We start from the raw sequence: 23,324 nt of genomic DNA, 5'->3' as shown, positions 1-23,324 counted from the left end.
TAGTGCTGGCGCCAGACTGACTGCTGGGTATCTTGACTGAGGACCAGGCAATTACTGCCTCTGCTCTTAAAGGGACCGCACACCCCATGTCAGCAGTGCACTGAAGGGATAGCGTTGTTCTGTTGGACACACACACACACACACAGCAGCAGAAAAGGCTTGTGCATGATAAAGCTGAGCTCAATAAGTCTACAATTTGAAAAAAATACAAGGGTATTTCTCAAATACAACTTTTTAAATGTGTTTTTTGTTGTTGCAGAGTCACCTCCTCCCCCGTACTCTGTGTCCCATTCAGATGAACACAAGCCACTGGGTGAGTTTGGCCGCGGTCACATGACCAAGCAGGAAATGACAGGTGTCACCATAGTTCAGTCAGATAAGACTGACACGTTGTCGGCGTATGATGTCATGACTCGAGATGAATTTGATGCACCAAAATGTTGATTGAGATATAAAGTGTGCAAAAGTATTGTAATTTTTTTATGCTGGTGCTGTCAAATGATTAAATTTTTATATCAAATTGATCAAAGTGTTGCTGTGGAGTAATTTTGATTAATCAAGGTAACACTACTTGTACAAAATGCGTTTCAGTTGGGATAGGTACCAAATTCAATACTTTTATAGGCACTGACAGAATTCCGCCGGCAGTACCAGTATCGATTTACGTAAAATCGGAATGGTGCCAAATCCATCCATCCGCTTATCCCTTTATTTCGATACTTTTGTTGTGACGTGACCTCTGGACTTTGCCGCATCAAGCACTTGGCGGTGTAACAAGCACTTAAGCAACACTGAGAGTGGACTCAGTCGGACAGCAAAGGAAGTATGCCTGATTTGAAAACGCTCAGACTACATTTTTCGAAATGCGCAAGCTTGATGCTATTTTACATGATCTGTGTCGCATACATGCTACTGATTAGCATTTCAACACCTCCAAATTCGGTAAATTCAGTTTATAAGCACGTTACAATCAAACAAGTGGTGTGTAATAAGTACAGTACTTACAGTATAAACACTTTTTAATGCGCAACAAAAGACTAGATTCAGCTTAATAGCGAAGACTACTCCCTGATCAGGCAACACACCAACTATCCATCCATCCATTTTCTACCGCTTATTCCCTTTGGGGTCGCGGGGGGCGCTGGTGCCTATCTAAGCTACAGGCGGCGTACACCCTGGACAAGTCGCCACCTCATCGCAGGGCCAACACAGACAGACAGACAACATTCACACTCACATTCACACACTAGGGCCAATTTTAGTGTTGACAATCAACCTATCCCCAGGTGCATGTCTTTGGAAGTGAGGGAAGCCAGAGTACCCGGGGGGAACCCACGCCGTCACGGGGGGAACATGCAAACTCCACACAGAAAGATCCGGAGCCCGGGATTGAACCCTGATTACTCAGGACCTTCGTATTGCGAGGCAGACGCACTAACCCCTCTTCCGGTATATGCATTTTTATAAATGCACAGTTAAATATGCCTCTTTTCAACGACAGGTGATTGTGAGATAATAATAATAATAATAATATTAATAGATTTTGTTTGTGGGCTTCACGGTGGCAGAGGGGTTAGTGCATCTGCCTCACAATACGAAGTTCCTGCAGTCCTGGGTTCAAATCCAGGCTCGGGATCTTTCTGTGTGGAGTTTGCATGTTCTCCCCGTGAATGCGTGGGTTCCCTCCGGGTACTCCGGCTTCCTCCCACTTCCAAAGACATGCACCTGGGGATAGGTTGATTGGCAACACTAAATTGGCCCTAGTGTGTGAATGTGAGTGTGAATGTTGTCTGTCTATCTGTGTTGGCCCTGCGATAAGGTGGCGACTTGTCCAGGGTGTACCCCGCCTTCCGCCCGATTGTAGCTGAGATAGGCGCCAGCGCCCCCCGCGACCCCAAAAGGGAATAAGCGGTAGAAAATGGATGGATGGATTTTGTTTGTAAAAAAGCACTTTACGTTGAGCAAACAACCTCAAAGTACCACAGTGTAAAAAATAGTAATAATAATAATAGTAAAAAGATAATAAAAATAAATAAAATATAAAACTAGAAACAGTCCACTAGCTAGAACCAGCATGCATGGCTATAAAAAGGATTTTTTTGAAAGATGGGTTTTTAAACCTTTTGTAAAAGCATCCACAGTCTGAGGTGCCCTCAGGTGGTCAGGGAGAGCAATCCACAGACTGGGAGCAGCGGCGCAAAAAGCCCGGTCTCCCATTGTTCGAAGCTTTGTCCGTGGAGGTTGGAGGAGATTAGCCTGTCCGGAGCGGAGGTGTCGTGTGGAGGATTTGGGGGTGAGCAGTTCCTTGAGGTAGAGGTTGGAGATTTTGAATTCAAACCTGAATGGAACAGGAAGCCAGTGAAGGGATTTGAGAGTCGGTGTGATGTGGTCATGTTTCCGCACTCTCATCAGGATCCTCGCAACACTATTTTGTATGTACTGCAGCTTCTGGATGTTCTTGCTGGGAATCCTGACAAGAAGTGCGTTGCAGTAGTCGAGCTTGGAGGAGACAAAGATGAGAGATGAGATGTGTAAATGTATGAGGGCTCGCGTGGGAAAGGTTTTTGGCATAAGTTGTTATTTTGTGCTGTACTGTTTTCTATGTGAGTCGATGTCTTTTTATAAGCCGTCATTTTATTGTTCTTAGCAGTTGTGTTGTATGTTTTTCTCCCATGTGAATAGTATGTGTCAGACTAAAGATGGTAAGATGGAAAATAGCTGCTTGCTAAAAAGGGTGCGCCCATCAATTCCTCGTGTATGGTGCTTAGGGCTGCAACAATTAATCTATTAAATTGATTAATTTGATTGCAAAACATTGAATACGCGGACAGGTGATCTGTGAGGCCGCCAACAGTGAAAGTAAAAAGTGCAATATCAATGTTGATGATGTGCGTGTATTAGAAAAAATAGTACGAGAAGTGGCAAGCATAAAAGTTGCAATTACAGATGTAAGTCCAAGACTTTACATTATTTGGCAGTAGTGTATAGCTCAGGGGTCGGGAACCTTTTTGGCTGAGAGAGCCATACAAGCCCAAATTTTTTAAAAGTATTTCCATGAGAGCGATATAATTTATTTATTTTTTAACACTGAATACAACTATATGCGTGCATTTTTAAGAAAGACCAACATTTTTAGAGTACAATAAGTCTCTTATTCTTTTTAATAACATTGTTATTCTGAGGCTAACCAAAAATAAATAAATTACTTCTTACCATTAATGCGGCTTTCTTGAACAGGTGCGGTAGAAACCAGATGGATGGATGGATGAAAATGCATGAGAATGTTTTATATTTTGAACGTTATTTTTGACACTGTGATTACCAGCGGAATTACTCATTACTTATCGTGTTAAGCAATGTCAGCTAAGATTTATCTGAGAGCCAGATGTAGTCATCAAAAGAGCCACATCTGGCTCTAGAGCCATAGGTTCCCTACCCCTGGTATAGCTTATGGTACATTGGCGAGCCAGTTTAGTCTTAGCTGAATCTAGTCTTTGCTGGCTCCCTTAAAAGTGTTTATACTGTAAGTATTGTACTTATTAAACACCAGCTCTTTGGTTGTAACTTCTTAGTTGAAGTTTATTAAGAAATGTAGAGGTTTTGAAATCTGCATGTAAAATCGCTAATCAGTAGCATGTCAATAGCAAAGCCAATGTATGTTAGCATCAAGCTACTGCATTTTTGGATAAGTAGTGCTTTACTTAAATTACGTTTGAGTGTTTTCTGAACCAGTTTCTTTATTGGCATTGGAAATTTCAATGTTACCTTGCGGTAGTACGGCTGAGTCTGCTCTCAGTGCTGCTGGAGTGATCGCCAAATGCCGAGGCTGAGGCAACAACTGAGCGCGACGTCATGGCACGCGCGAGACAGGCACCATAACATGGCACTGTGGGATTGGGTCGGTGCCAAAAAAAAAGCACCAAATCTCAATCACCTGAATCCTTTAACTACCGTATTTTCTGAACTATAAGTAGCTCCTTTTTTTCCAAGCTTTGAATCCTGCGGCTTATACAAAGGTGCAGCAATGGTGTGTATACAACAAACTTAACATAGTAGTAACACCGACACGGAGACTGAAAAGGTGTGTTATTGGGGCGGCATGGCATAGTGGGTAGAGCGGCCATGCCGGAAACCTGAGGGTTGCAGGTTCGCTCCCTGCCTATTGACATCCAAATCGCTGCCCTTGGACACTTCACCCTTGCCCCCGGTGCCGCTCACACTGGTGAATGAATGATAGGTGGTGGTCGGAGGGGCCGTAGGCGCAAACTGGCAGCCACGCTTCCGTCAGTCTACCCACAGGGCAGCTGTGGCTACAAATGTAGCTTACCACCACCAGGTGTGAATGAATGATGGGTTCCCACTTCTCTGTGAGCGCTTTGAGTATCTAACAATAGAAAAAGCGTGATGTAAATCTCATCCATCATTATTATTATTATTATTATTGTTTGTGCTATGGCGCCATCTCTTGGACCTTTTCGCACACTGCAGGTGACATTCTACAGTATTTCCTAATGTTTCGTACCTTGAACCAGAAGTAAAAGGGCTGTTCGGTCTTCTCGTCTTCCATAGCGTTTCTACTCGTATGGTTTCTTCATTCTTCACTCCCGGCAACGTTTGTAAGTTTTACAATATAACTAAAACAATTCATAACCTGTCACATGTTTGAAAACTGTGTTTTCATGCATATTTGTATGTGTTATTATAATGTAATCAAGCTGGCGTTAATTACAGCTAATCTGCTGACACGTTTACAAGTGTCTGTGTTAGTATCATTAACTTACAATAGTTTTCTTTTTGTATTGTTTCAATTTCACAAATTCCTCAATAAATTCACCTAAACGTCACCATGAACTTACTGAGTCTGTTTAGCTGATTGGAGAGCTAGTTTCTGCAGCTAGTGGGTTCATGACGATGACTTCTGTTTTGTTTGATGAGGCGTTTTACTGCCTTGTTATAGGCACAGTTTGGAAACAATTAAGGTATGTAACTAAAGATTTACAAAATCTGTCTAAGTATCCAATTTCACAACGTACCTACATCTTATAGTCCGGTGCGGCTAATATATGTTTAATATGTTTTAAGTGCGACTTATATAGTCCGGAAAAATTAGGTATTTTTATGCGGCCCCTGGTAGCAAAAGTTTGTCCACCCCTGATGCGCTGCTTTTTGTTTGATCCAGCAGACAAATGTGTCACGACTTCTTTTCTTGACATTCCAGACTCTCCTCTGTCTTACACTGAACCCGCGCGCCCTCTCATCATGCCGACAGCCCACACAGGTGAGCACGATCGCATTTGTGTTGTTTTCATCTTGTTGTAACCGTGTGCGATTGAAGAATCCGTGGGGGGGGGGGGTGGAAAGTGCCTATTTGAGGCGTGCATGTGCATTAGCCAGCCTGCTAACCCCCGCTTTGACATGTGCGTGGAGTTGGTAAATTATGGCGGCGACGCAATGCTCGGCCTTCCTTCCTATTTTGCAAGGCTGCTGAGATAACCCCCAAAAGCCCGCGGCATAAAGTGTCTATTGTCAGCAAGGGCACGAGGGAGTTTGCGGGTGTCTGGGGTCTCTCGCTACTCTGATGCTGCAAAACTAGCCCCCACCCCACTACCCCCCATTTGTCCCCATCTCTCTTTTCCTCTCTCCACCACAGCCAAATATTTCATTGCAATAAGATCCCCACGCATACACCCAATCCCCTTTGCCTCTCCTAGCACCCATCCCCCTTCTTTCTTCCCTCAAATCCCTCCATTCCTCTTGGCAATTGAGCGGTGGAAAGAGACTTGTATTTTGGGGGCGGGGGGAAGGGTGTGTGGGGGGGGGGGGGGTGATGAGGCTTAGGTGTAGAATTTGAGTGTGTATATGTGGAAAGGGGGGAGCTTAGAGTTGTGCTTGGACAGGAAACAGCCCCCTCTAGATGATGAAACTGGAGCTTTATTTGTTTAAGTGCTGAGGTCGGCCTGGAGAGGTCCGTGTAGTATTAGAAAGAAGAAGAAGGAAAAAAAAGCCCAGAAACTCCACTCCATCACGCCTGTCTGGACTCGGTCGTGTGAAGGTGCTGAAAGATGAATGGGCACCTATGAAGTGCGCATCCTAGACGCGTCTGATGTGTACAGCTGATGGACTCATCACTGTGTTGCCGCGCTGTCAAGTATGTCCGAGACCGCCTGTTGCCGGACTGCGAGCGATCCCCATGTGTGCATCACACTGGTTTTATGGGGAATTTGGACCAGATATCCATGTCATCTCCGGTGTCCTGTCGTAGAGAATGTTTTGAAGTTAAAGACCTACTGAAATGAGATTTTCTTATTTAAACGGGGATAGCAGGTCCATTCTTTGTGTCATACTTGATCATTTGGCGATATTGCCATGTTTTTGCTGAAAGGATTTAGTAGAGAACATCCACGATAAAGTTTGCAACTTTCGGTGCTAAGAGAAAAGCCCTGCCTCTACCGGAAGTCGCAGAAGATGACGTCGCAAGTGTGGGGGCTCCTCACATATTCACATTGTTTTTAATGGGAGCCTCCAACAAAAAGTGCTATTCGGACCAAGACAACGACAATTTCCCCATTAATTTGAGCGAGGATAAAAGATTTGTGTTTGAGGATATTGATAGCGACAGACTATAAAAAAAATAAAAAATAAACGCGATTGCATTGGGACGGATTCCGATGTTTTTAGACACATTTACTAGGATAATTCTGGGAAATCCCTTATCTTTTTATTCTGTTGATAGTGTTTTAGTGAGTTTAACAGTATCTGATAGCCGGAAGGGTGTGTCCACGGGTGTCTTGACGCGCAGTGTCTCAGGGGAGTGGACGGCAGCTGCATGGACGACACAAGCTCAGCTTTTCTCCGGTAAGAAGCGACTTTTCAACCACAATTTTCTCACCGAAACCTGCTGGTTGACATTCCGTCTCGATTCATGTTCGCTTGACCGCGCTCTGATCCATAGTAACGTTTCACCTCCAGGAATTTTAAACAAGGAATCACCGTGTGTTTGTGTGGCTAAAGGCTAAAGCTTCCCAACTCCATCTTTCTACTGTGACTTCTCCTATATTAATTGAACAAATTGCAAAAGATTCAGCAACACAGATCTCCAAAATACTGTGTAATTATGCCGTTTAAGCAGACGACATTTCGCTGTGTGTGTGCAGCGCTCATACTTCCTAAAAACCCGTGACGTCTTGCGTACACGTCATCATTACACGACGTTTCCAGGACGAAATTCCCGGAAAATTTAAAATTGTAATTTAGTAAACTAAAAAGGCCGTATTGGCATGTGTTGCAATGTTAATATTCCATTATTGATATATAAACTATCAGACAGCGTGGTCGGTAGTAGTGGGTTACAGTAGGCCTTTAAGGGGCTGGTTCATTGCTGCAGTTTTCCGTTCTGGCTGGACAGCTTTTAGATGAGCGGTTCTCAACTGCAGGGTCGAGAGACGCGGGACCCAAAAGTGAGTTGCAGACCCATTCTGATTTTTGACTGGAGGGCTAATAGGTCAGAAAATGTACTAAAACACAAAACATAATTATCAATGATAAAATTAAAAGGCCTACTGAAACCCACTACTACCAACCACTAGGGTTGGGTATGGTTTGAATTCAAACAATTCCGATTCAGATTCTTTGTTTCGATTCCGATTCTTCTTGTACCATGCCGGGATCAATGTGTTTGACAGGTAGTCCCTGGAAGGTGGTATGTATTTTGGGTTGAGAGTTTTCACCATATCCCTGCAAACATAAACAAACATGTTATGTTGCTGTTACTGTTTAGCATAGTATCAATTAGCTTAGCTCTAACGTTATTGCTTTACTAACCTAAATGTTGGAGATTCCACCTCTGAAAAGGGATGCAGTCTTTTGACTATGTGTGCAGTGACCTATCTGTGGCACTCTTCCGTCTGTGGCACTGACATCTTCCCCATTGCCGCTACGGTGAACGGAGTACGCTGAGCACATCGTGGAGCTTGGCTAGCGGGTTGTAAATTGTCTATGAAAAAATATGCGGGCTAATTTGTTAGCTGCCTCAACGTTGGCGCAAAACACATTATTTATTGCATATATATTTTTTTACTTACCGGATTCGGACTGCATTGTAGTCACCGAGGTGCCAGGCTGGGCGTCGTAGTCGGAGCCAGAGGAAGAGGCAGAGGAGGACGGTCGGCATTTATTTGCACTCCATGAACCCGGAGGTGCTTCATCATGTTCGACGTGCACCCTCCTAAGCACGAAAAAGTCCTGTCGCACGTGTGACATTTCGCTGACATTTCCTTTTTTTTTAGTAAAATAAAGCCACACTTTCGACCGCCGACGCCCGCTATCCATGCTTGACTGACTCGCTCGGCTACATAGGCTCGGCTATGCTAACATTTCCGGCGGTGGGCGCTTCTTCGTTGGTGTTCAGCGGCCTCTTCTTCCGGTCGGCGGACTTATTTTTTTTTCTTCCGGTCGGCGGACTGGCTATCAAAACTAGGAATCGAAATTTAAACTTTTGAACGATTCCGGGAGCATCGGAAAGTTAGTCCAGGTTCCAATCGATACTCGATACCTAACCCTACCAGCCACGCAGTCTGATAGTTTATATATCAATGATGAAATGTTAACATTGCAACACATGCCAATACGGCCGGTTTAGTTTACTGAATTGCAATTTAAAATTTCCCGCGAGGTATCCTGTTGAAAACGTCGCGGAATGATGACGCTTATGTTGACGCGTGCTTGTGACGTTATTGGTTGAAGCGGACATTTCAGCCCAGTACCACTCACGGCTAAAAGTTGTCTCTTTTCATCACATAATTACACAGTATTTTGGACATCTGTGTTGCTGAATCTTTTGCAATTTGTTCAATTAAAAATGGAGACTATAAAGAAGAATGCCGTTGGTGGAAAGCGTTGGATTGCAACTGCCTTTAGCAACCGAAACACAGCCTGTGTTTCTTTGTTTGTTGTGAAGCTTTAACACAGAGCGGTCAAGCGAACATGTTTCTCTACATCAACCAGCAAGTTTTTGGATGGGAAAATTGTGATATTAAGTTGGCTCTTACCGTAGTTATGAGCGTAGCCTGCGTCGCATGCGTCCTCCTGCAGCTGCCGTGGACTATTACCTCCTCCCACGCAGACACTAGCGGTCAACACACCCGTGACCACACCCCTCCGACTTTCAGGCACTGTATAATCTCACTAAAACAATAGGCAGATAAGGGATTTTTCTGAATTATCCTAATAAATGTGTCTAATAACATCAGAATCGCTCCCATTGCAGTCGCCTTTTTTTAATTTATTTTTTTCTAGTCCTTCATTCTCAATATCCTCATCCACTAATCTTTCATCCTCGCTCAAATTAATGGGTAAATTGTCGCTTTCTCGGTCCAAATCGCTCTCGGTGCTGGTGGCTATGATAGTAAACAATGTGCGGATGTGAGGAGCCCTACAACCCGTGATGTCACGCGCACGGGTTGACATCATTAATGCAGTATGAAGAAAAATGTTTTATAATGTAGACACATAGAATCATCATACTGCTGTGATTATATGCATCAAGTGTTCATTCAAGGCCAAGGCAAAGTATCGAGATATATATCGTGTATCGCGATATTGCCTAAAAATATCGAGATATTAAAAAAAGGCCGTATCGCCCAGCCCTACGCTGTTGGTATGTAGCATTGTTTTTCCGAACACTGCAAATTAATTTATGGGAAACGTGGCATTCGTTGAGAACTTCTTGAATTAGGTCCTTACGTTACTCAAACATAACGCTGAAATAAACATAACGTTGAAACAAGATGCTTTTTGACGACGTTTAATCAATGTTGGGTTCTGACGATGACTTGACCATTGAAATTTGGTCATTTCCCAAACAATATTTTACAACACAAATACAACGTTGAAACAACATGCTTTTTGGCGACTTTTATTCAATGTCAGGTTTTGACGTTGATTTGACCATTGAAATTTGGTCATTTCCCAACCATCGTTGTGGATCCAACGTTAGACACCAACGTTGACTCAATTTACAAATACCGTATTTTCCGGACTTTGTAGTCGTCAATAAGCTTCTTCTTTTTCTCTATCTTCTTGGACATTCATCCTCCGCTGTTGCCATTTCTCATATAAAGTAGTGTAAAGTTCTTACTTTCTATCTGTCAGTAAACTCGCCATGAAAGCGCTAAAACATACCGGTGTTGTGAGTTTACATTATTCACCCAAGGGACTGTAGTTATTAGAGAGTTCCGGTCGGACGGTTTTTCACGGGACACATTTCCAGCGTTGCTGTTGTCTCCGGACGAGGAGATGCTGCTCCGTTATTGATTTTAGTAAAGTCTGAATGTCATTAAAACTGTTAGCTCAATCTTTTGACACTTCTTACACTCCCGTCCTTGCACGCTACACCGCTACAACAAAAATGATGGGGAGGAGAGGCTGCCGAAGGTGAGCCATGTAAATAAGACCGCCCACAAAACAACACATCCGGAAGCGACTGTCAGAAAGCGGCTTGAAGATGATCTGTAAAACATTATCTATGCCACACTTTGACCAAAAAAAAACACCATTACATGTTATGTAAACCACAAGGAAGTGTTTTACATTAAAAAAAATCATAATAATACTCCTATATTACGCCCTATAATCCTGTGCGCCTTATTTTTTGAAAAAAGATCGAAAATAGACCATTAATCGGCAATGCGCCTTATAATCCGGTGTGCCCTACGGTCCGAAAAATACGGTACAACTATTTTGCAAAGTTGTTTAAGTCAATTTTAAAGGATAATCAATGTCTTGTGCCTGCTCGGAGTGTTCTACAAACTCCAGTTTTTCCATTGTTGATGTTTTTTTTACTCATTTATCCACCTTAATTTACATTTTTAATGCATGCGTGAAAGTTACCCATTGCAAAGGCTACAAACATTCAATTGAGGAACGACTGTCATGAGGTTTTTTTTCCATGAAGTGTCATCACGATTTTCTTGTTTCAAACTAAAAGTGTTGTTTTTGGAGGACGCGAAAGGAAACTACGTGCGATTGTTTTCAAGGTGAACCACGGCGGGAGGCACCACTGATTGTGTGCCCGGCGACATGAGCGGAGCAAGATCAGTTTCCTTACAGACATGCTGTGTGTGTGGTGTTTGTGTGAGAGCATGTGTGTGTGTGTGTGAGTTTGTGTGTGGTCTTGGCTCCCCTGCCCCCCACAACACAGCTCCTTTTTGGAGCCAAGAGTTGGAGTAGAGTCACACAAACAAAGATCTACGGATTGTGGTGGTGATACAGGTAGTTTGATCACAGAGAATTGATCAAGATATCAATTAAAGAGGCTAGTATTTAGAAATACTTCATGTGCCCTTTTGTTCCCGCTGATAGCCCTTAGTGTTTGCTAAACAACAAAAGTGCTTGTTTCTGTTCTTGGAGCCAACTGTTAAGTGGAGGTTTAGCAGAAAAAGCTCAGCAGCAGGGTGTGGTCTACGCATACCTTGGCCCGGCTTCTTTTATCATTCAATCAGTTCAAGTTCCCTTCAAAACCACAGCAAACAGGACTGCTTTAAAAAGGAAACTTTTTAGTAGACTTCTGTATGACTTGTTTAATTTGACTGCGTGTGTGTGCGTCTGTGTGTGTGTGTGTGTGTGTGTGTGTGTGTGTGTGTGTGTGTGTGTGTGTGTGTGTGTGTGTGTGTGTGTGTGTGTGTGTGTGTGTGTGTGTGTGCGTGTGTCCGTGTCCGACAAAGCAAGAGGAATGTCTGCCGTGACTTGGTGATAAGATCCTTGCAGTGTGCTCAAATAAGGGTTCTGTAAGGACAAACGCACGCACATGCGTGCATTGAGCCTGTAAGAAAGTTTCTTGACTTCATAGTCTTTTCTTCAGAATGTTCATAATACAATATTCAGGGGGATTCTGTGTTATTGGTCTGAATCGATGTATGTTTTCATTGCGATTGTGATAAAATAAGCATTTTTGTCGAGTTCTTGTTTGTTTTCTAGTTGTCGTTCGGTTGGTCCATAGCAGGGGTCACCAACGCGGTGCCCAGGTAGCCTGTAAAGACCAGATGAGTCGCCCGCTGGCCTGTTCCAAAAATAGCTCAAATAGCAGCACTTACCAGTGAGCTGCCTCTATTTTTTTAAATTGTATTTATTTACTAGCAAGCTGGTCTCGATTTGCTCGACATTTTTAATTCTAAGAGAGACAAAACTGAAATAGAATTTGAAAATCCAAGAAAATATTTTAAAGACTTGGTCTTCACTTGTTTAAATAAATTAAAAACATTTTTTTACTTTGCTTTTTATAACTTTCAGAAAGACAATTTTAGAGAAAAAATACAACGTTAGAAATGATTTTAGGATTTTTAAACACATATACATTTTTACCTTTTAAATTCGTTCCTCTTATTTCCTGACAATTTAAATCAATGTCCAAGTAAATTTTTTTTTTTTTTTGTAAAGAATAATAAATACATTTTCATTTACTTCTTCATTTTAGCTTCTGTTTTTTCGACGAAGAATATTTGTGAAATATTTCTCCAAACTAATTATGATTAAAATACAAAAATACATACTGGCAAATCTAGAAAATCCATATAATCAAATTTAAATCTTATTTCCATATATTTTGAATTTCTTTTAAAATTTTTATTCTGGAAAATCTAGAAAAATTATGATTTTTCTTTGTTAGAACTATAGCTTGGTCCAATGTGTTATATATTCTAACAAAGTGCAAATTGTATTTTAACCTATTTAAAACATGTCATCAAAATTCTAAAATTAATCTTAATCAGGAGAAATTACTGATTGTGTTCCATAAATTTTTTTTTTTTTTTTCAAAAAGATTTGAATTAGCTAGTTTTTCTCTTCTTTTTTTCCGTTGAATTTTGATTTTTAAAGAGTCGAAATTGAAGATAAACTACGTTTCAAAATTTCATTTTCATTTTTTTTCCTGTTTTCTCCTCTTTTAAACCGTTCAATTAAGTGTTTTTTTCATCATTTATTCTCTACAAAAAACCTTCTGTAAAAGGAAAAAAATGTACGACGGAATGAAATACAGAAATACCCATTTTTTTATATATATATGTATATTTATTTATTAAAGGTAAATTGAGCAAATTGGCTATTTCTGGCAATTTACCTAAGTGTGTATCAAACTGGTAGCCCTTCGCATTAATCAGTACCCAAGAAGTAGCTCTTGGTTTCAAAAAGGTTGGGGACACACAAATGTGTCCTACTGTATGAGACCCCCTCCCCAGGAATTAGACCACACCACTACCTGCCCCCTGTCCTGCAAGGCAGCTGAGAATTTCATACAGTATGTGTCGAGGTGGGGGACGTTTTTGTCTAGTGTGTAGTTTGTTTCATATAAGGGGGCACTTAGTTGATCTTCAAAAATATACTCTTAAATACAGTACAGACACACCTCATTCAATGTGTTTTCTTTATTTTCATGTCTATGAATGAACACATGTGGCGTTAACAAAACAAGGTGAAATAACTGAAAACCTGTTTTATATTTTATTTTCTTCAAAATAGCCACCCTTTGCTCTGATTTTTTTTTTTGCACACTCTTGGCATTCTCTCGATGAGCTTGAATAGGGAGTCACCTAAAATGGTTTTCACTTCACAGGTGTGCTTGAAGCTCATCGAGAGAATGCCAAGAGTGTGCAAAGCAGTCATCAGAGCAAAGAGTGGCTATTTTGAAGGAACTAGAATATAAAACATGTTTTCAGTTATTTCACCGTTTTTTTTTTTTTTTTTTTAAAGTACATAACTCCACAAGTGTTTATTCATAGTTTTGATGCCTTTGGGGACAATCTACAATAGTCATGAAAATAAAAAAATAAAAAACGCATTGAATAAGGAGAAGTTGTGTCCAAACTTTTGGCCTGTACTGCAGGTAATTTTATATCATATATACAGTACTATATAACAATATATATCACAGTATACCATATTTTCCAGACTGTAAAGCACACTGGTATATAATTAAATATGTTTTATAAGATAAACTTTATATATATATTAGATATATTGTTGGGAAATTAGTTATTTACGCAAAGATTTTGTAAATGTTTATTTATATATTTTAATTGTTTCCAAACGGTGCTTGTAACACGGTAGTAAAACGGCTTATCAAACAAAACAGAAGTCATTGTCATGAATTTACTAGCTGTGGAAGCTAGCTCTCTAATCAGCTTAACAGACTCAATAACTCCACGTTGATGTTTTGGTGAATTTACTTAAGAATTTGTGAAACTAAAACAATATAAAAAGAATGCCACTTTTAAATTAAATAAACCAACAAGTACCTTGTAAACGTGTTAGCGTATTAGCTAATGCTTATGATGCTAGCTTGATTACATTACGATAGCACAAACAAATATACATGAAAAAACTACTATCAAACATGTGACGGTTTAGTAAGTATGAATTGTTTTAGTTATATTGTAAAACCTACAAACGTTGTTTGGAGTGATGAATGAAGACACCATACGAGTCGAAACGCTATGAACGACTACAAGACGTAACAGACACTAAATAGAAGGAAATATTGTAAAGTATATATGTGTAATACATATGTAATACATATAATAAAAGTATCTATATGTATACACACAAACACAATTAATGCCAATTTTGCTCATATTTTTATCATTTTATTTGTAAAGCATATATTTTATACTGTATATCAGAAGGATTAGCCGATGGTTGTTTAGTTGATGTCTTGACTTTTTTAATCCAAACAAAGTAGTTATTTCCTCTTTTTGGCACAGATAGTTACATGAGCCGCAGGCCAGTAGTTAAATTACGATACAAACAGATAATAGTATCGTATGATATACTTTTTTATATAATATATATTGCAATATCGCACATCACTACATGATCGTATAGCTTCCTAAATACCCTAATAATGTAGTTTGGGTATATTATTTAGTACACTTGTAACGTCTTCTAAAAACTTTCAACACTTTTTTAATATATATGCTGTATGTACATATGTAATGATTACATGTAAAATGTACAATATATAATTAATTTCAAGCATTTTTGGAACTTTTTTTTTGGATGCAGTGATTTCACGAATCGCTTGGCAACGAAGTATTACCATTAAACAGTAACTTACAATGTGGGCTCTGACTAAGATGCCGACAGATGGGATGGTTGTACCTTTCAGCATTTGTGCTCTCCTTGAGCGTGTGAATTCAGAATAACTGAAGTTGGTAGCGTTTATAATTTCAAAGTTGACCAAGTTGTATCCAAACACAACCTTCTACAATACAGGTGAGATGATGTTGTTGATGATGAGGATTATGATGATTTATAACTTAGCACAAACTTTTCCTAAGTCAAAGGAAATGCAGCAGAAGCAGGTCAAGCTTATTCTATTTTTAACTCTTTATTTGATGGCGAGTCGCAACCAAACTAGTAGCCGGCTACTCGCTAGTGGTCGCAGGAGCAGAGTGAGCAAGGCGATGTGCCAGAAAAGTACCCTAGATTGCCAAAATACCGGCGGCTGTGGAGGTGTGGTTTGGTGTGTGGTGGGGGCGTGGTTACAATGACGTCATCGTATAATTTGCGTAATATGCATTGATGATAAGATTTTCTTTCAAAATTCTCAAAAATGTAAATGTACATATAACAACACATCTGTGTTATTTTTTTACAGTAATTAGTACCAACATATATTTTTTGTATTGCACACAAAAGGGACAAGCGGTAGAAAATGGATGGATGGATGGTATTGTATTGCTCTATTTTCAATTATTGCTGATTACTGTACAATGTACTTTGTTGAGAATGTTTAAAGTTTTGTATTTTCTTCTTCATTAACTAGCAACAAATCCACCATCTTTTTCTGGTGTTATTAGAGACTGTACTCATGTTTAGAGACTCTACTTCTGTCCCCCGATGCCCCTGGCGAAAGAGGTGAGCTGCAGCAAGCGTGACGTCACACTCGCTTTGTGCTGCTGCTCCAGTTGGACTTTCTCTCCTTGAAAGCTGCCACTGTCCTTTTAATGTTTGCACATTTTGTATATATCTGTCTGCGGGTAGATCTGGGATATGTTAAAGTTGGGTCCACGTCGCAGACATGCTGACTACACTCCAGACAATTGTGGGCGTCTTTTCTACTTCATCACAACCTCCGGTTTCGGCAGCGCTGTTTTTGTTGATCAAAGTCTTCTTAAAGTAAATTTTTCCCATGATTCCAATCACACCGTCTGTGCCTAAAAGTGGATTGGCGGAGAATGAGGAAGTGTTGTTTTGTGTTTGGGTAAGCAGGGAGATGAAAGTGTTTGGGCAGCAGGTAAGACCTGTTTGAATTGGGCTGGTTGTTATCATAAGTTTGGCAATAAAAGATAAAAATAGCATCAGACTTTGTGTGACTTCTTCTGGAGGCTACTATACAATATCCATCCATCCATTTTTCTACCGTTTGTCCCTTCCAGGATCGTGGGGGGTGGGGGGTGCCGGAGCCTATCTCAGCTGCATTCTGGCGGAAGGCGGGGTTTACCCTGGACAAGTCGCCACCATCACAGGGCCAAAACAGAAAGACAGACAACATTCACACTCACATTCACACACTAGGGGCCATTTTAGTGTTGCCAATCAACCTATCCTCAAATGCATGTCTTTTAGAGGTGGGAGGAAGCCGGAGGAAACACAATATATTACTTTTATTTAGTTCATTTAAAAAAATATATTTTTAAGCTGTGGCGGCTATGATTTTGCCTTGGCGTTAGAGGAAGGGGAAACCTTGTATTACAATAACAATGTTACTAAACAGTAGTTTGGGTAATATGCATGTCACAGCATGTAAACTTCATTGATCCACAAGGTAACATTTTCCACACAGCATCTCAATTACAAAGGATGAAAAGGATGATGCAGGTATTTAGTAGACTAAAAATGTACAATAGTAGCAATATAAAATATAACATATATATGTAATGGTGGAATATATGACTCCTAATTACATGTATTGTTAGCTGCCTCTTACTAGCAGTTTTTTTTAACTATTTACAACGTACATAAAAGCGAAAAATGTTTGTTCTTGTCTCACATAGGGATTGTAGCTGATGGGCAAAATACATTTTAAAAAAGTGCATTTTTTCCCTGAACATTTTATTTAGATTGTAAAAGTATTTAATGTACAGTTAAAGAATAGATTAAGTAAAAAAAAATCAAACAATGTACTAATATGATTCACTTCACGAAACTCTTCAAACTTTAAGTGTTTACAAAGTACAAAGAAGAACAACCATGATGAACATCCTGAATTTATTTCATCCATCCATTCTTACTCATCTCACCATATGAAATATAACTTCACCAATTATTATTTATGTATTTTTATTGTTATTACTTATGGAGTATATTGTGAATAAACTGAGAACAGAAAGTGAACAAAGGTTTTAGCAACTGCTAGGGAAAGGAAAAAGGGTAGGATTAAATAAGCTCTGCTTCTTCCTACTCCTTTTCGAACATGTCGAATAGAGAAACTGGAAATTGTGACGTATCATGTTGTATGCATGCGTGTTCGAAATAAACTCAAACACAAACTCAAAGTTCACAATGCATGTCACAGAATCCGTAAAGAATTAAAATGCATTGTTTTCAAACACAACGTGTATGTATTTAATTTTTAAGCACCGACGCCTTTTTAGAAGTACAGATTTAGTTCTAGTATTGGTAAAACAATGTAAACGATACCCATGCCTACTTGCTGCAGCAATAACCCCATGAATTGGCTCTTTGACTGATGGGGCACAGCCCAGGAATGTTGGGAAGTTGGAAAGCTGAGGGGGAGTAGGGTCTTGGAGGGAAAGAGGCGGGAGGGGGGTCCGACTGACTCTGGAGAGTGACATCTGATACATGTTTGAACATATCACCGTTAATAGTTAAGACACACAGAGTGGAGTCGACATTCTTGGAAGTTTGGAAGACAGTTTTAAGAGAGTGCTGTTCAAGTGGGATGGGGGTATAAAGTGTTGTGGTTTATTCAAGGTTTTGTTAGCGCTCTTCGGGTCTCTGTGGTCCAGATCAAACAACGAGCATGAATATTAAATTAGATCCCTGCGCAAAATCTAGGAAGAATCAATTCTTGGGATATCAATAGGGCATCGGATGTAAAAATAGTGCAAAGCCTCCAAACCGTGCTTGGCATGAATGTGTGTGTCTAAACCTGGACAGGTCCTCTCCTTGCCTTGTTTGCTGGCACGCGTACAACACTTACGCTCTCATGCCTGACTGAGACACATTAGACTTTATGGAATTCAACATCAAGTGCTGGCCCATTAACCATTTGCTCAAATATTTTCCATCACAGCTCTTTTTCACCAAACGCTTCAAAAGACATAGAGCGTGACTCACGCATCGGTAGGGTAGGTTTTTTTTGTCCCGATGAAGTTGGTCTTTTGCCCTTTTTTGTATTTGAGACCTAGTGGCAGAGTTCGAGCTAAACTCATGTGAACTCGAAGCGGCAATAAAATCATGTTGAGGTACTATCTCATTTTTTAATTCAATATATATCATCCACTTCTTCCCAGCACTGTCCTTCACACTCACTTTCTTCGTCTTCATGGTTGGAAAAACAAAGTTTTTTTGGTTAGCTTTTCGCTAATGTTAGCAAGTCGTGCTGAAGAAAAAGGATTAAAACTTATTTACCAATATTTTTAGGCCGACTACCGATGTACGATATACAGTTTATATACAGGCCAACAGTTTGGACACACCTTCTCATTCAATGCGTTTTATTTATTTTCAAGACTATTTGTAGATGTTTCGGTTGGCAGAGGGAAATGACGGCAACAGACACCAGGGCAAAGTATGTACAATAATTGTATATATATATATATATATATATATATATATATATATATATACAGTCAATATATATAATGCAAAACAATACCAATAAACTATAGAATGGTGTGTGACAAAATCCAAGAGCATATGTGTGTGACTGTGTGTAAATTAGCTGAAGTGTGTTACCAAGTGTTGATGAGAGCGAAGGAACGAGGCAGTCCATGGGGCAGGCAGGTGATCCTGGGCGAGAGAGAAGCGTCATAGTCCGTGTTCATGCAAGCCATTAGTAAAAGTCTAATGATAATGTCAATGAAGGATTTTTAATCGCTCCTATGCTGAAATTATAACTAATATTGATACTGTTGTTGATAATATTCATTTTTGTTTCACTACTTTTGGTTTGTTCTGTGTCATGTTTGTTTCTCCTCTCAATTGCTCTGTTTATTGCAGTTCTGAGTGTTGCTGGGTAAGTTTTGGTTTTGCAATTGGATTGCATTGTTATGGTATTGCTGTGTATTGTTTTGTTGGATTGACAAAAAAAATACAAATCAATTTAAAAAAAAATGACAATCGATTCTGAATCGAACAACGTGAGAATCGCGATTCGAATTCGAATCGATTTTTTTTCCCACACCCCTATCACATATATATGTAATGGTGGAATATATGACTCCTAATTACCTGTATCGTTAGCCGCCTCTTACTAGGAGTTTTGTTTTGCTATTTACAACGCACATGAAAGCGAAAGGTGTGTGTTGTGTGCGTTTTATTTATTTTCATGACTATTTACATTGTAGATGTTGCGGTTTGCAGAGGGAAATGACGGCAACAGACACCAGGGAAAAGTATGTACAATAATTTTATATATATATATATATATATATATATATATATATATATATATATATATATATATATATATATATATATATGAAATAATGCAAAACAATACTAATAAACTATAGAATGGTGTGTGACAAAATCCAAGAGTGTATGTGTGTGACTGTGTGTGTAGATTAGCTGAAGTGTGTTACCAAGTGTTGATGAGAGCGAAAGAACGAGGCAGTCCATGGGGCAGGCAGGTGATCCTGGGCGAGAGAGAAGCGTCATAGTCCGTGTTCATGCGAGCCAGTAATTTCTAGGAGTTTTCTCACCTGAGTATAGCCTGTGATTTACTAATGGTTTCTAATGGTGTAAAAATGTGTAGAATAAATTATAAATTTCAACATTTCTATCAACGAAGATTTGCTTCAGCCTGCGATGGTAGGCTATTTTAGCTAATATAGACACTTACATTATGTGTTGCCTTCATTATAAAACTAATATACGAACTTAGATTTTTTTTTGCGGCTCCAGACAGATTTATTGTTTTGTATTTTTGGTCCAAAATGACTCTTTCAACATTTTTGGTTCCCGATCCCTGACTTAAAGGCCTATTGAAATGAGATTTTCTTATTTAAACGGGGATAGCAGGTCCATTCTATGTGTCATACTTGATCATTTCGCGATATTGCCATATTTTTGCTGAAAGGATTTAGTAGAGAACATCCACGAAAAAGTTCGCAACTTTTGGTCGCTAATAAAAAACCCTTGCCTTTACCGGAAGTAGCAGACGATGTGCGCGTGTCCACCAGCAGCTAGAGCTATTCGGACCGAGAAAGCGATAATTTCCCCATTAATTTGAGCGAGGATGAAAGATTCGTGGATGAGGTAATTTAGAGTCAAGGACTAGAAAAAAATAAAAATAATAAAAAATAAAAGGCGATTGCAGTGAGAGCGATTCAGATGTTATTAGACACATTTCCTAGGATAATTCTGGAAAATCCCTTATCTGCCTATTGTGTTGCTAGTGTTTTAGTGAGTTAAACAGTACCTTAAAGTCGTAGCGGTGTGGCCACAGGTGTTTTGACGCCAGAGTCTCTGAGGGAAGTCACGGCAGCTGCAGAAGGTCGCTTGCTCCGCTGATCTCCGATAAGAGGCGACTTATTTCCACAATTTTCTCACCGAAAACTGCCGGTTGACATGTAGTCAGATCCATGTTCGCTTGACCGCTCTGATCCATAGTAAAACTTCACCTCCGGGAATTTTAAACAAGGAAACACTGTGTGTTTGTGTGGCTAAAGGCTAAAAGCTTCCCACCTCCATCTTTCTACTTTGAGGTCTCCATTATTAATTGAACAAATTGCAAAAGATTCAGCAACACAGATGTCCAGAATACTGTGTAATTGTGCCATGAAAAGGGACGACTTTTAGCTGTGAGTGGTGCTGGGCTTTTATGTCCCCTCCAACCAATAACGTCACAGACACGCGTCATCATTCCGAGACGTTTTCAACAGGAAACTCCGCGAGAAATTTAAAATTGTAATTTAGTAAACATGTGTTGCAATGTTAATATTTCATCATTGATATATAAACTATCAGACTGTGTGATCGGTAGTAGTGGGTTTCAGTAGGCCTTTAAGGGAAATGTTATATGACAAATCGGTTTGTTTATGTCATTAATGTTGTAGTATTGTTAAATGTATCATTGTCCCATTTTTGCAAAAGCAGATTTGTAGTTATGTAGCAATCAATCAATCAATCAATCAAAGTTTATACATATTTATAGCACTTAATCACAAGTGTCTCAAAGGGCTGCACAAGCCACAATGACATCCTCGGCTCAGATCCCACATCAATAAATTTCTGTCTTCTGTAGTTCACAGCCCTTATTACATTTCGCTTTCGGCAAATTGCATGAATTAGCATAAATACAAGAAATACAAATCCTTTATTGTCGCCCATTTGTCTGTGGCAAAAGTCTCAAGTAAACCTGCAAGCAAAGGGTATGTTCGCACTTGTCAACTTGCCCTTCGAGGATGTCAACTAAAGCGGGTAAAGTCCCCATTTGCTTGTGAAGTAATTGTTGTTTATATCGTCTTTATTGTGTCAGATCACAAAAAAAGATCGGATTTTGTCTTCTTTATTCACTCCATTGCTTTTCCGTCTGACTCTTGCCGGAACTCCTTTGCAGATTTTATGCCGTCGCCTGTCATTATTGTTAATTGAAGACACTCTAATTGAGTCTATCCTGTCCTCCTATCTGTCTTTCTAACACTGCCCCAGTCCATGTTGTCAGACTTTTGCAATTTAAAATAAGGTTTAAATTACAGGACTGGCTGTGGCTTTCCTTTGTTCCCTCAGAGTTTCTGCCAACTCGCAATTTGGCTTTTAATGGAGTCCTGCCATGCTGCTGAACCTAAAGATTCTTTGCAGATGTTGAAAGGCACTGAGACGATGAAATGTAGGACACCGTGCCCTGTGCTGGGCTCTAACCACCTCGTTTTTACAAACCGAGTGTCTGCAGTATTTACGTAGTTGTCACTAAATCATCCATTAGACCTGGGGTGCCCAAACGTTTTGACTCCAAGGGGCAAAGTGAAAATGTGCCAATGGTCTGGGGGCCAAACAGGGATTTTTACTATGCAACACCAGTAGGGAGGAATTTAGCTTCATACCGGCAATAATTAATTATAAGGCCGCCCGAGTGCATTTGGGATAGGCTCCAGCCCCCCTGTAATCCTGAGAGGGAAAAGGGGTAGAAAATGGATGGATGGAGAGTAGTAGAGATTGTTACAGTTGTGTGCATAAGTCAGTAAGCATACTCTCTGCATATTTTATGTATGTTTTTAACCTCAAAACATTAAAAAAAAGGTATTTCTGGTATTCTGTAACCATCTCCTAATAGATATTTTCTCCGATTGCTTTCAAACTTTACTCCGACAGATTAGACATATGGAAGATGCTAAATTTCGAAGCGTTTAGGTTTTCATTATAGGACGTGAGCGACCAAAATTATCATGCACCAGGTAGCCCGTAAGGACCAGATGAGTAGCATGCTGGCCTGTTCTAAAAATAGCTCAAATAGCAACACTTACCAGTGAGCTGCCTCTAATTTTTAAATTGTATTTATTTACTAGCAAGCTGGATTCGCTTTGCTCCACATTTCTAATTCTAAAAGAGACAAAACTCGAATAGAATTTGAAAATCCAAGAAAACATTTTCAAGACTTAGTCTTAACTTGTTTAAATAAATTAATTAATTTTTCTTACTTTGCTTCTTTTAACTTTCAGAAAGACAATTTTAGAGAAAAAATACATCCTTAAAAATGATTTTAGGATTTTTAAACACATATACCGTTTTACCTTTTAAATTCCTTTCTCTTCTGTACTGACAATTTAAATCAATGTTCATTTTTTTTTTTTTTTTTTTTATAAAGAATAGTTAATACATTTTAATTTAATTCTTCATTTAATCTTCTTTTTTTTTTCGACGTAGAATATTTGTGAAGTAGTTCATCAAACTTATGATTAAGATTCCAAAAAATTATTCTGGCAAATCTAGAAAATCTGTACAATCAAATTAAATCTTATTTCAAAGTCATTTGAATTTCTTTTGAAAAAATTTGTTCTGGAAAATCTAGAAGAAATAATGATTTGTCTTTGTTAGAAATATAGCTTGGTCCAATTTGTAATATATTCTACCAAAGTGCAGATTGG

At 39.5% G+C, this 23,324-nt stretch overlaps 1 protein-coding gene across 3 annotated transcripts in view; it reads left to right on the top strand.

Annotated features, from left to right (window-relative positions):
• LOC133543119 (mothers against decapentaplegic homolog 6-like) overlaps window positions 1–23,324 on the top strand; it is a 116,985-nt gene that overhangs the window by 50,260 nt on the left and 43,401 nt on the right. For 2 of the 3 annotated variants that reach the window (XM_061887571.1, XM_061887569.1), the window contains 2 exons: window positions 260–313; window positions 5,219–5,278. In XM_061887571.1, the coding sequence (XP_061743555.1) occupies window positions 260–313; window positions 5,219–5,278 (114 nt within the window). The remainder of the gene's footprint in view (window positions 1–259; window positions 314–5,218; window positions 5,279–23,324) is intronic. The other variant, XM_061887570.1, reaches the window with a different exon arrangement.

The sequence above is a fragment of the Nerophis ophidion genome, linkage group LG25 (genome assembly GCF_033978795.1).
Source record: "Nerophis ophidion isolate RoL-2023_Sa linkage group LG25, RoL_Noph_v1.0, whole genome shotgun sequence".
NCBI classification, from domain to species: Eukaryota; Metazoa; Chordata; class Actinopteri; order Syngnathiformes; family Syngnathidae; genus Nerophis; species Nerophis ophidion.
The sequence above is the reverse complement of the archived record's forward strand: the minus strand, read 5'-3'. Positions and strand labels throughout refer to the sequence as shown.